Source organism: Myxine glutinosa, chromosome 2 (genome assembly GCF_964187855.1).
Source record: "Myxine glutinosa chromosome 2, kmMyxGlut1.1, whole genome shotgun sequence".
Lineage (NCBI taxonomy): Eukaryota > Metazoa > Chordata > Myxini > Myxiniformes > Myxinidae > Myxine > Myxine glutinosa.
In genome coordinates, this window is record NC_136262.1 from 169,905,852 (window position 1) to 169,919,491 (window position 13,640).

General features: G+C 42.4%; 1 protein-coding gene across 1 annotated transcript in view; it reads right to left on the reverse strand.

The window, feature by feature from the left end:
* Positions 1–13,640, reverse strand: part of ACOX3 (acyl-CoA oxidase 3, pristanoyl) — a 95,105-nt gene that overhangs the window by 74,269 nt on the left and 7,196 nt on the right. Inside the window, exons 4-8 of the mRNA XM_068104529.2 lie at positions 12,796–12,870; positions 3,120–3,209; positions 1,700–1,843; positions 1,462–1,550; positions 1,283–1,379 (exon numbers count right to left, since the gene is read on the reverse strand). Of these exons, the coding sequence (XP_067960630.2) occupies positions 1,283–1,379; positions 1,462–1,550; positions 1,700–1,843; positions 3,120–3,209; positions 12,796–12,870 (495 nt within the window). The remainder of the gene's footprint in view (positions 1–1,282; positions 1,380–1,461; positions 1,551–1,699; positions 1,844–3,119; positions 3,210–12,795; positions 12,871–13,640) is intronic.

The following is a 13,640-nucleotide window of genomic DNA, read 5'->3' on the forward strand; positions in this document are numbered from 1 at the left end:
CTGCTTCCCGAAATGATTGAGGCACCTGTGTCTGCAGATTAGTGGTAAGATGAATGACTAAAGGACAGGCTTGTGTGTTTAAGGGTACTGTTCTTTCTTTGTGACACTGCCTTTGCTTTGCAAATGACTGTTTGCTTATAAATACGTGCCTTCTACTAATCATGACCATTCGTTTCCAACCTGACTGATCGTCTCTTTCTCTATTGGTTATGCACTAGTGTGTAAATACTGGATGGGAGGTTTACCCCGCAGTTTCACAATGGTCATCAACTAGCCTAAGACCCACTTAAGATTCAGCTCAGCCATTCTTGATTTATAGGAGTGGGGCATCAAGAGCACAGTTCCCTCCCTATCTGGAAGGATTAATTTGGCGGAAAATTTACACCAGAATTGGACGCGAGGACCCTGTCTAAATTAATCGTCTCGGACAGCGTCCATGGGGGGTGGAGGGGGGGGGCAGGAGGCAAGAGAGAAAGGGGGTTCATCAACTTTTCGTTGAATATATGCTGGTGAATGTGGCGTTCATCACGTTTCTGAGTTAAGTGTGATGCGGATCAGGAAGAAGAAGAAGCCTTACTATCAACTTCATACACTTCTGGAATTGTTTGATTTATTTGTGTTCAAATGTCTGGTGATTGTTTTGTATTTATTTTTGCGAATGTGTACTTGTATATAACTGTCATTAATTTAAAAAGGCTTCGGCACTATCGAGCAATATAAATAAATAAAAATCCAAAAAAACGAACTTTTTTTTTTCATAATTATTAAAAACAATTTTTGGCCTAAACACTCACAGGCACTCACTGATGAACCTCTGAACGTTTGACGAAGATCCGCTCAGCCATCTCTGAGAAAAATGGCGACACACAGACAGACAGACACACACACACACACACTCACACAGACCAACAGCTCTCTTATATAGTAGATTATACACAAACTAACGGATGTTGATACTTTGAGACTGGGTAGTCTCTGTTCCATCTCCTGAAACCCACCCATGTGTGGAGATAGCCGCCAAAAACAGCAACTTGCATGCATGCACACACGCACACACACACACACATCAGACAAAGATAAAAGGTAATAAGCAAAAAATTTGGCTGCAATAATGAATCTTGGATCCAGAAGTGGAGAATGTAAAACCCCATCAGCCTATGAGGAGCAGCCCAACTCCATTGGGTGTCTTCGAAGCACAGATCTCGTGTAATTTCCGATGACATACATCAATCAAAACTTCGAACCTCAACCTCTGCATGACTTGAGAGAAGCCATGACTGACCTTGTATGGTGTGACGTATCTTCCCTCTGGAGTCACATCCGCGGTACGGTTGAGGAGACTCTCTCTTGGAATGTGCACATTGTCGAAGAGAACAAACCTGGCGGGAGGAATGCAATATAATTAAGAATCCACATTTCAAAAAACATTTAAACTTTCACTGTAAAAATGAATGGTCTTACCCATTGTCAAGACCATTGAGGCCGAGCTTCATGCCCATGTCTCCCACCATTACTCCAGAAAGAGGGAGCAACGTCTTTGGGTGCCTCACCTGTCACAATAATCATCTCTCCATAAAGATCGTCACGTTCCCACTTGAATCCAATCACATGTCAACCACACAAACCTAAACTTATTTAACAGGTTTTAGATTCATTTTCATGATTATGGCTTTACTCATGCCTAAAAACTTGCCCTTACCTGTACAACAAAGGTGTGCAAACCATGGTGCTGCCCATCAGCTGTGTACAGTTGTGCATACACCACAGCATGAGTGGCATTCTTGCCCAGGTTCCCAACCCAACACTTGGCTGCTTCAATGTCGGGTGTATTTAACACGAACTCCTGTGAGAGGGACATCATGAAGTAGTTGCATGAGTGAAACTACAATACAGTATGGATCCACTGTGACCAGACGTCCCATAATTTCAGGGATCGTCCCGTTTTACACGGAAGTGTCCCGAGACATGTTTCGTACCTTCCTGGGACAACATTTGTCCCGTAGTTTCAGAATTGTGGCTTATTGTGGTCATGGTACAAATTACCATGATGACTTATGACTTATGGCCTTATGACTTAACATGTTCGAGAAGCCATCTCAGACATATTTAATTTCTTAAAACCTCATAGATTTATTTAAATATTTAAAACCTCAGAACTTATTTAAATATAATTAAACCTCAATAGATTTATGGGGTTCCACCCCTGACCTCCACGAAAGGCAATGACCCTCCACCCTCAAGGGGTCCTGAAGCAGCCAGCTTGATCCCTGCTTGAGTGTACATTGGTATTTTCATGTTGTTGTCATTTCGGATGCAGCCTGTGGCTGTTGGTTGCATCATTTCTGGAAGTGCGGATGTGCCACTGATGCAGCGCCCCCTGTTACCAGTAAGCTGGTACTCATTTTTCTGACCTCGGAAGGATTATAGGCTGAGCCAACCCACCTCGTGTTAATTCAACACGACAGGGGCTCAAACTGAAGACCTTAAGATCTCAAGCCAGCCACCGTAACTGCTAATCCAACACCAGGCTTGTTATTTTCATGAGAGCCGGTCACTCTGCATGGACCAATGGTCCGCAGAAGGGCTTCAAACATGGTTGCCATAAGTAACAACACCAAGGTTAAAAATTTCATTCATTTTGTGGCGTCTTTCAAAATTAAAAAGTTTCAAGTGCGTTAATTACATTTCTCGTTTTCTAAAAAGACGCTTCCTAGTTTTCATTAACTTGAACCCATCAATATTATCAAAAAGAGTTTCAGTGTAGATTTGTGTGCGAATGCATTTTGTTACCTACACTTCTCATTGATGTATAAGCATACATCTTTTTACCATTTCAAATGGATAATGTGTAACCATTCACAATAATAGGTTCTATATTACGTGATTGTAAGATGGTAGTTATAACACGTAAACTTATTTCAAGTAAAGTTTGAAATTTGATAAATTGCAAGAAATTTTAATTTTAAATCGAATTCACCAAACCAGAAAATGATATTTGTCTGAGTTTGAGCAATAAAAACTTCATATCAGAGCAAAAGCAGAAAATAATAATCAATTTTAAAATGAGCAAAGCAAGCCTCAATCCACCTGAGTTTTGTACCTGGGTACCAAGGCCCTACCTGTGTGGCAGGCTCGTACTTGGCAGTTGTTCTCATACCCTTTGAATTGCTGCCATGACTCAACTCGGTCAATGCAAAACAGCCGAAGAACTGCAAACCAAGCAGGAGGACAGAGTAAAACGTTTCAAGGCAGATACCACATTCAATTCCACCTGCAACAAACGTAGGACGAACTAAAGAAATATTTACTCTGGATTGACGAGTGAAAATATTGTACCTCATATTCAAAACCGAAGGCGCCACCAACTTGTGTCCCTGCTCAATTGGCAAGCCTCAGGTCTTACATTTCGTCCATCGAGCGGTCAACCAGGACATCCGTCTTCAGTTCAGGATGAAGGTCTTTCCCAACTACAACAAAGAATACTGCACTTCCCTTTGCCCAGATATTTGTTGGAGTCAGCAAACGCTTAAGAAGTACATTTACGATTGAAACTAAAGTCAGCGGCATAACTTGATAACAGAATTGAGCTGTTCAGGGAGCCGAGGCATAAAACTGGATGTGCTGAGGGTGGACACGGAGGCCTATGTGTGAGGAATCTGTGTAAAAATTAGAGCATCACCTGCAGTCAAGTGTTTTCATCCTGCTTACAGAGGAATAATCCATGCATTGCGTTCCTCCAAGCCTGTTCCTTGGTGTAATGCGGTTAGAGCAGAGGGTGATGAGCTCTTGACAGACGAGTCTGAAGTGAAGGCCCGCTGGGCCTGTTACCTTGAGTGGCTTTACCAAGCTGACCCACCAGCTGTTGAGTTTGATGGCAGGGGGTGTTACTATCCCTATTGCTAACCCTCTAATCAACTGTGAACCACCTTCGTTTGTGGAAACACAGGCTGCGGTGAATCAAGTGAAAGGGGGAAAAGCTCCCGGGATTTGTGGCGTCCGTGCTGAGCCTCTCAAGGCTGGTCAAAATGCTGTACTCATGTTGTTGCATGCAGTTGTGTGCTCTGCTGGAGCACATGCATCATCCCAACTGACTGTAAGAAGGGCCTTGTTGTCCCTCTCTGGAATGTACCGAGGGGTGATGCTGCTCTCAATGCTGGGCAATGTATTTGCTCGGAGATTTTATGATAGGGTTCGCCTCCATCTGCTTGAGCACCAGCACCTGGAACAGTCTGTCTTTACACCAAGGAGGTCAACGATTGACCATATTATTGCTCTCTGGGTCCTCACTGAATGCAGGCAAGAGTTTCAGCAGAGGCTGCTTGCGGCCTGTGTTAATCTCGGCAAAGTGTTAAATTCAGTGACATGGGATGCCCTCTGAAGAATCCTGAGTCTTTGTGGGATTCCGCCAAAGCTGATTGACACTGATACTGAGAGTGCTGTGAAGTGTGGTGGTTCCTTCTCTGACTTATTCACAGTTGCTACTGGAGCTTGTCAGGGGTGTGTACTGGTCCCCACACTTTTCAGCGCTTGTATGGCCTGGTTTATGTGGAGGATGCCATGTCAGAGAGATCTAGCTGTGATGCTAGATGTGTCATAGTTGTGCTATAGTTGTGTCAAGATCTCTGACCTTGATTTTGCAGATGATACAGTCATCTTTGCGGAGACTCTGGACATCCATCCTTACAGGGGCCCTCAATGCACTGAATGAGGAGTCACAGCCACTGGGATTACAGGTCTCCTGGGTCAAGACTAAGATCCAGTCTTTCAATGACATATTGGATGCTGCTATCGTGTCTGTTCCTGTCTGTGGAGAGGAGGTTGAAGTCATCGAGTTATTAAATTACCTTGGCAGTGATATTCATGTCTCTGCATATTGTGAGCTAGATGTTGATAGACATCTGGGTTGGGCCTGGGAAGTCATGGATTCACTGGACAATGGGTTGTGGCACTGTGGTTGGACAGCTTGGACTCTGACTAAGAATCTGAAGAAAAACTTAACTCCTTCAGTATCGGGTCTCTTCAGACAATCCTCAGCTATATCTGGTTGGACTTTGTCCAACAGAGTCTCTCAGCGAGGGAGCATCGTGAGTGGAGGAGGGCAACGGGTTGACTACGTGTCTCGTGGGTGTAGCAGGTTGATCGGCATCTCAAGGTCATTGGGATGGGCCAGGCGTCTGCCTGGAGGATGGCTAAATGGAGGCTCCTGGGGCACTGGCAGAATGAGGATGTGGCGACGTGCTGCTCTGGCACATGATTCCTCCCATACCTGACCTGACTTTTTGCCAATGGACATAGGGTGTTGAAATTTTGTTTGTCAGACTTAATGACTTCTGCCCCTCTTTTTTTGGAGCAACTGAAAACTTGTAACAATGCTTCGTGAGTCAAAATGCTTGACCAATTAGAACGGCACTCGTAGAGCGCATAGTCTCGTGCCACGTGCTCATTGTGAACACAATACCATAGTTAACTGAATACGCTGCTGTTATGGCCCACTGCTATTAGGGACCATTTACCCGTATCATCCATATGCCCTATTATGTCACATACATTGCCATTATCCGTAGTTTTATTGATTTTTGATTGATTATTAGAATATTGTAATTTAAAGTTATTAGTTTAAAGTTTCACCTTTCACTTACTCACCGCAGGCAGGTTGGTGGTCTTTCTGTCTTCTACCGACTCCTCTCCGGCCTTGCCCCCCCAGCTCTCTCTGTGCTCTGTCCCCCAAATATTCCTACAGGTCGCACAAGATCTGCCAGCAACCCTCTTATGGTTAAACTGCCAAAATCAAGACTCTCTGCTCACCTTCACTCCTTCATTCCTCTTTTCTCCTGCCTCTGGAACAAACTCTCTTCAATCCCACTCCTCCCTCCAGGTCTTTAAAACAGCTGTTCACCACCATCTCTTATCTTCCCCCATCCAAAACCTTTGTCTTTTCTACCCCCACTAATTTCACTCCAGATCCACTTTTTTGAAATTCCAACTTCTTTCCTGGAAGTCCTTGCAGTGCCCATATGTTTTATACCTCTCCCACCTCCCCCCAAGCCATCTCCCTACCACAGATCTTTCGATGTCCCTGCTCTCAAATGTTGTGTTTGTGCCCTTCCCCTCTCTCCCCATCTTGTCTAACGCTCCCCTTAATATATGTTTTATGTGTCGGTTTGACTTTTTGTGTGATTAATGTTAGCTCTTTCACAAGCCTCGATCTTGTATACAAAAAAATATAAATAAATAAATAAATAATATCTAACGACCACTTTTGTGCACATTAAGGCTAAATTGCTTAAATGAAAGTGAATATGAAAAGAAAAGACAAACGATATTCACCATGGCTAGTTGATCATATGTATGAAGTTCGATCTGTTAAACGGTTCTGGAGAATATTTTTTTTACATTTTTATTTTCAGTCCAATATGACCATCAGACCACATGACCGATAACGTCATAAATTTAATTTTTCACTCACATCGGATTGTAGATTAGATATACTAGGGCATGCCCGTACTATATATATATCTAAAATTATATCCCCCCCCCTCTATTTACATGAAATGGTTTGGTCCAAAGCGAACGGCTTGCGAGTGGTGACAACCCCCCCCCCCCCCCTCTATTTACATGAAATGGTTTGGTCCAAAGCGAACGGCTTGCGAGTACGGTGTTTTTTATCGGACCCGTGGAATTATAGATAGTAGTTTTAATTAGTTTTAAAACATAGTTTAACGGCAACATAGTTTTCCAACGTGAAATAAATGAATACGCTCTCAAATGTGCCGTCCGAGGCAGAGTGTGTTCGCCACGTTCGGCACACGCGATAGCTCGCTGCTCTCTGATTGGTTGAATCGTTTTTTGGACATAGCTCGGTAAGTAATTGTCCGATTAATATGAAACCTTGAAAAGGCACATCCTCGGGTCCCCAGCAATATACCTGGCAAGTTTAAAGTATATCGGACCCGTGGTTGTCGAGAAACAGCGGTCACAGACAAACAAACAAACAAACAAACAAACATACATACAGAGATTACTGGAATTATAGATAGATGAAGTTCAGATTTCTCAGATAAGGAATTCAATTCAACCAATCATGGCTGGAATACCACTTCACCGATGACATCATCATTATCACCCCATGCACACCATGGGGAGTTAAAAACACATGTCAAGTTTCAATTTTATTCATTGAACGGTTTCGGAGAAAACAATGTCCACATTTTTTTTCCTTTAATCCAATATAGCTACCATACCATGTGACATAAGAGGTTAGAGTTATCAATGAAATATTCTTATTGGGGAGTCATTTCTATGTTTATAGTTTCACCTTGATCAGGCAAGCAGTTGCAGCGAGAAACATTTTTAAAGTGAAAATATATTGACATACAGTCACGTGAAAAAGTAAGTACACCCCATGTAAAGTTTTGACTTTTTCAACATATTTCAACATACAGCTATTTGATCTTCATTTCAACAATATTGATAGATAAAGGTGATATAATGTAACAAATATCATGAAACATTTACATTGTGTAGTCCATTGTATAATTTAAATAAACATAAATGCAAATTTCGCATGTGGAAAAAGTAAGTACACCCTTGGCTCTAATAGGTGGTATTGGCCCCTTTGGCAGAAACAACCTCAAGTAGGCGGTTCTTGTAACTGTCTACCAGTCTCTGACATCGACTGGGAGAAATTTTTTCCCACTCCTCCATGCAGAATTATTTCAGCTGTGCGATGTTTGAGGGGTTTATTGCATGCACAGCTCGTTTCAAATCCCCCCACAACATCTCGATGGGATTTAGATACGGGCTTTGACTGGGCCATTCCAGAACCCTCCATTTCTTTCTTTTCAGCCATTCCTTGGTGAATTTACTGGTATGTTTAGGGTCATTGTCATGTTGCAAGGTCCACCTTCGGTTGAGCTTCAACTTCTGAGAGATGGCCTCATATTATCCTCAAGCACCCTCTGGTACAATGAATAATTCATAGTGGATTCTATGATGGTGAGCTGCCAAGGCCCTGATGCAGCAAAGCTGCCCCAAACCATAATATTTCCACCACCATGCTTTACAGTTGGTATCAGGTTCTTGTGGGCAAATGCTGTCTTTGGTTTTCGCCAAACATGTCTTCTGGTATTGTGGTCAAATAGCTCTACCTTTGACTCATCTGTCCAGAGCACATTGTTCCAGAAGTGCTGGTCTTTGCCTAGGTGTTCATTGGCAAATTTTAGCCTTGCCCTGATGTTCTTTCTGGACAGCAAAGGTTTCCTCCTGACACACCTCCCATGTAGATCAAATTTGGGCAGCCTCTTTCTAATGGTAGACTCGTGCACTTTGACATCAACAGTGGAAAGAGCTACCTGTAGGTCCCGTGATGACATTCTGGGGTTCTTAGAGACTCCCTCTCAGCATCTTGCGGTCTGCTCTCAGGCTGAACTTGCTGGGACGGCCTGGCCTGAACAAGTTGGCAGTTGTTTGGAATCTTCTCCACTTGTAGTTGATCTTCCGGACAGCCGAATGATTGATTTTAAATTGTTTGGAGATCTTTTTAAATCCCTTCCCATACTCGTAGGCATATATAACCTTCTTTCTGAAGGTCTCAGGGAGCTCTTTTGATCTAGGCATGGTGACGCCGGACACTTCAACAACAAAGAGCAAACCAAAGTAAATGTCTGAGGTTTAAATAAGACAGGTTCCTCCAAGATCCTCTCTGACGATGTTCTAATCATTTGCACCTGAGCTGGTGCACCTGATTCTAATTTTAGGTATTTGAAGTGGTGATAAATGTAGGGGTGTACTTACTTTTTCCACATGCGAAATTTGCATTTATATTTATTTAAATTATACAATGGACTACAAAATGTAAATATTTCATGATATTTGTTATATTATATCACCTTTATCTATCAATATTGTTGAAATGAAGATCAAATAGCTGTATGTTGAAATATGTTGAAAAAGTCAAAACTTTACATGGGGTGTACTTACTTTTTCACGTGACTGTAGACATGGACACACACCACACACACACAGACACACCTTCTGAATCCTGAATTATGGAGATAAGAATCAACAACACATGGACGGCACACAGACAGACAGGGGCATTTCAATAGTCTCGCATCCTACTGGACAACTGGACAACTGGACTGGATCGACTGGACAACCCTCCCATCTACTTTCTCAACAATCCTCTCCAAGAAGTTCTGTCACTCAAGCTTTTGGGTCTCACTATCTGCCATGATCTTTCTTGGGAAAACCACATTTCCAAGCTGGCCTCCAAAGCCAGTCGCCGACTGGGCATCCTCCGTCGTGTGAAGTCCTTCCTCGGCACACCTGAGCTCCTCACCACATACAAGGCTTTCATCCGCAGCTCAATGGAATACTGTTCTCCCCTATGGGCTGGTGCTCCTGCCTCACACCTGGCTCGGCTTCACGCTGTTGAATCCAAAGCTTTCAAAATCATTGGAATCTCCCGCGATGAAGCTATCTCTGAGGGCCTTTCACTCACTCACCGCAGGCAGGTAGGTGGCCTTTCTGTCTTCTACCGACTCCTCTCCGGCCTTGCTCCCCCAGCTCTCTCTGTGCTCTGTCCCCCAAATATTCCTACAGGTCGCACAAGATCTGCCAGCAACCCTCTGATGGTTAAACTGCCGAAATCTCGGCTCTCTGCTCACCTTCACTCTTTCATTCCTCTTTTCTCCCGCCTGTGGAACAAACTCCCACACTCCCTTCAATCCCTCTCCTCCCTCCAGGTCTTTAAAACAGCTGTTCACCACCATCTCTTATCTTCCCCCATCCATAACCTTGATCTTTTCTACCCCCACTAATTCACCCCAGATCCACCTTGTTTGAAATTCCAACTTCTTTCCTGGAAATCCTGGCAGTGTCCATATGTTTATACCTCTCCCACCCCCCCCCCCCCCTTCACATGCCTCCCCCCCTTCACATGCCTCCCCCCCAAAGCCCTCTCCCTCCCACAGATCTCTCGATGTCTCCATGTCTCTCGGTCCCTGCTCTCAAATGTTGTGTTTGTGTCCTTCCCCCTCTCTCCCCATCTTGTCTACCGCTCCCGATGTTATTTGTTTTATGTGTCTGTTTGTCTTTCTGTGTGATTAATGTTCGCTCTTTCACGAGCCTCGATCTTGTATACAAAAAAAAAAAAAAAAAAAAAAAAAATCCTAACAATAGTTTTGCACGATCATATGCCACACATCGTTACCTCCGCCACCAAAGGTGGATGGAGGTTATGTTTTCACCACTGTCGATCTGTCTGTTTGTTTGTCCGTTTGTGAAGAAAATATCTCAAAATGTTGTGGAAGGATTCGGACGAAATATGGCAGAGTTGTAGCATATGTGACAAGGACAAAATCATTAGATTTTGGTGAAGATCCGGATTCGGATCCGGCTACGAGAAATTTTTAAGTGATTCTTCACCATTGGGCGATAGGGCCAAAAACGATACATAGCAGGATATCTCAAAAAGTTGTGGACGGATTTGGACGGAACTTGGTGGAGAGGTCGGGTGTCTGACAAGGGCGATTCGATTCGATTTTGGTGAAGATCTGAATATGGATTCGGATATGAGAATTATTTAATTTTTAAGTGATCATGACCATTGGGAGATTGGGCCAAAAACGATACATAGCAGGATATCTCAAAAAGGTATGGATGGATTTGGAAGAAACTTATTGGACATGTTGTGTGTGTGACAAGTAAGAATCGATTCAACTTTGGTGAAGATCCGGATCCGGATCCAGCACGTAGATTTTTTTAAAGTCATTCTTCACCATTGAGTGATATGGCCAACCAGACGGAGGTATGCTCTCTACTGAGTGCCGTTATAGTTTAAATTATTAAATAGTAACACATTAAACTAGAACGGCACTCAGTGGAGCCGAAATGTACCTCTGCCAGTTTGAACATTTTATGTTTGGTATCTCACTGATCGGCCTGATCTGGATTCGGACCTGAATCAAAATCTAATTGGTTTGTTCTTGTCACCTAACCAAGTCATCCACCTAGTTTTGTCATAACTCGTCCACAACTTTTTGAAACATCATGCTATTTATCGTTTTTGGCAGCTCATCTCTCAATGATGAAGAATCACTTTGTCATTTAAAAAATGATCGTATCCGGAACCGGACTTTCACAAAATTCGAATCAATTCGTCCCTGTTACGCACCCAACCTATCCACCAAGTTTCGTCTGAATCCATCGAAAACCTTTTGAGATATCATACTCACAGACAGACAAACACAGACAAACAGACAGGGGTGAAAACATAACCTCCATCCACCTTTGGTGGTGGAGGTAAATATTCAATTTGGTGGGAGTAAATATTCAATTTGGTGGGGGTAAATATTCAAAAATATTTTTAAATATAAAAAAACACATTAAAATATTCAATAGAAACACGTTAAAATAGTCAATAGTAACATTAAAATACACTCGGACCACAGCATTCGCGGTTGCAACATTCGTGGGCCCCGTGTATTCGCGGTTGATAAATTGTGACCTGCTTCTACATTTGCGGCCCTGTGTCCTGCAAATTTGCGGTTTTTGGCTGCCCCCCCCCCGGCCCCCCAAAATTTATGAGCGGCGAGCATGATCTGCTTCTACATTTGCGGCCCTGTGTCCTGCAAATTCGCGGTTTTTGGCTGACACCCCCCCCCCCCCCCCCCAAAAAAAAGATTCATGAGCGGCGAGCATGACCTGCTTCTACATTCGCGGCCATGTGCTTTGCAATTTTACGGCTATTCGCAACCACATAAAAATGTTTTAGCCGCGCTATAAGTGAGCTTCACGTGATATCCCACCATCTGTGTATCGCCTGCCTCTCCCTCAGTGTACGACTTTGCAGCACCTTCATTTGGGTGGTCTTCAGACTTTGAGGAGTTGATTGGAATTTAATTCATCATCATAATTTGAAAAGTTGCGTGTGTTTGCGTGAATAAATATTTTAAATGGTACATGATTCACAACAACAACAACAACAGGCATTTTAAGGCCATTTTCCCTGCTAGAGTGGGGTAAGCCAGCTTTAATTAAACTTTAATTAAATAATCTTGTTCTATGTTAGCTCTCATACGAGCCTTGACTAAACATACAAAAAAAAAAAATCTTGGAAATGGTACATGATCGTGTTGTATTTTTTTTGTTTGTTTGTTTCACGGTGCGGTATTGGTATGCTGGTTAAGCACTTTTAATAAACTGTAAGCGCGTTCCTTCAATAAATTGGAAATGGTACATGATCGTACATGATCGTACATGTTGTCGTTTTTTTAATTTGTAAGCATTTTTTATGAAACTGTAATCATGTGCATTCACCGTCGAAAACATTTTAAACTATAAAAAATTTCCCCTATGAATCAGGAACCGCCAGGAACTTATAACCTATCCCCCTTTTCCCCATTGAAACAATGGCATGGCATACATTTGTGGATTTGCATCGACATTCATGGGATTTGCTTCGATATTCGCGGGATTTGCCTCGACATTCGGGGATTTTGAAATTCTTGGAAACTATCCCCCTTTTTACATTGAAACAATGCCCCCACATTCGCGGTTCCAACTTTTGAGGCATTTTCCAGGAACGTATCCCCCACGGATGTCAGGATCCGAGTGTATTCAATATCAACACATTAAAATATTCAATAGCAACACATAAATATATTTATTAGTAACATTGCTCTGAAGGCATCCATGCAAATTATACAAATACTTTAGTCTTGCTAAAAGAAAAAGTCAAGGAAAAAAGCTAAATAGCACGAGAGTCATGAATATCAAAAGAAGAATACTGACATGCATGTTTATAACTTGTTCCACAATGTGCTCATGCCTTTCAGATCCTGAGCCCCTCAATGTGCTCACAAACATCTAAGGGAAGAAGGGAAAGACAAAGAAACAAAGGTTCGTTAAGAATAGCTCCAGCAAGAATAGGTTCAAGCCTTTTGTTAAGAAGAGGTTCAAACTCCAGTTGAGTCATACCAAAGACATTTATATGGTATGTGCTGCTTAGTTGCTTGACACTCAGCATTTAAAAAGATAGAGGATGGGCAAACAACTATAGGTTGGCAATACCATTGCAGGCTTTGATGGACCTAATGGCCCCTCCTACATTTAAGTTTCTTAAAAGGGAACTCATATTATTACAATTTATTGTTTTTTGTCATTTTACATGTCCTATCATTTTACATAGAAACAGCACACTTGTGCTAGACATTTATTGAAGACCTAACTCGTCTATCTTACTCCTGTTACCCCCCTATGATTGTTCCTGCAACAGTATTATCATTTTATAAGGAGATTGAAAAATCATATTTGGTTAGCCGATGACAGAGGTAAGCATTAATTTAATTAACACACTTTAAACTTTTTAATTTAGAAAGACGTCACAAAATGAATGAATGAGGTTGCTTTTGTCTATTTCCTTGCCATATTGTCTATCTAGCCTGGGTTTGAATCCCGACCAGGCTATAAATTGTCATTCCGGTGTTTCACAGGCAGGGTGATTTATCAAAGTGTGTGCCGTGGACATTAAACTGAGCATCCCATCCGCTGTAATTAGTTGGTGGACAATAAAGATTCCTTGGTGTCTTTCTCGAAGAGCAGGTGAGTTATCGCCAGCACTATAAACAAATTACAAA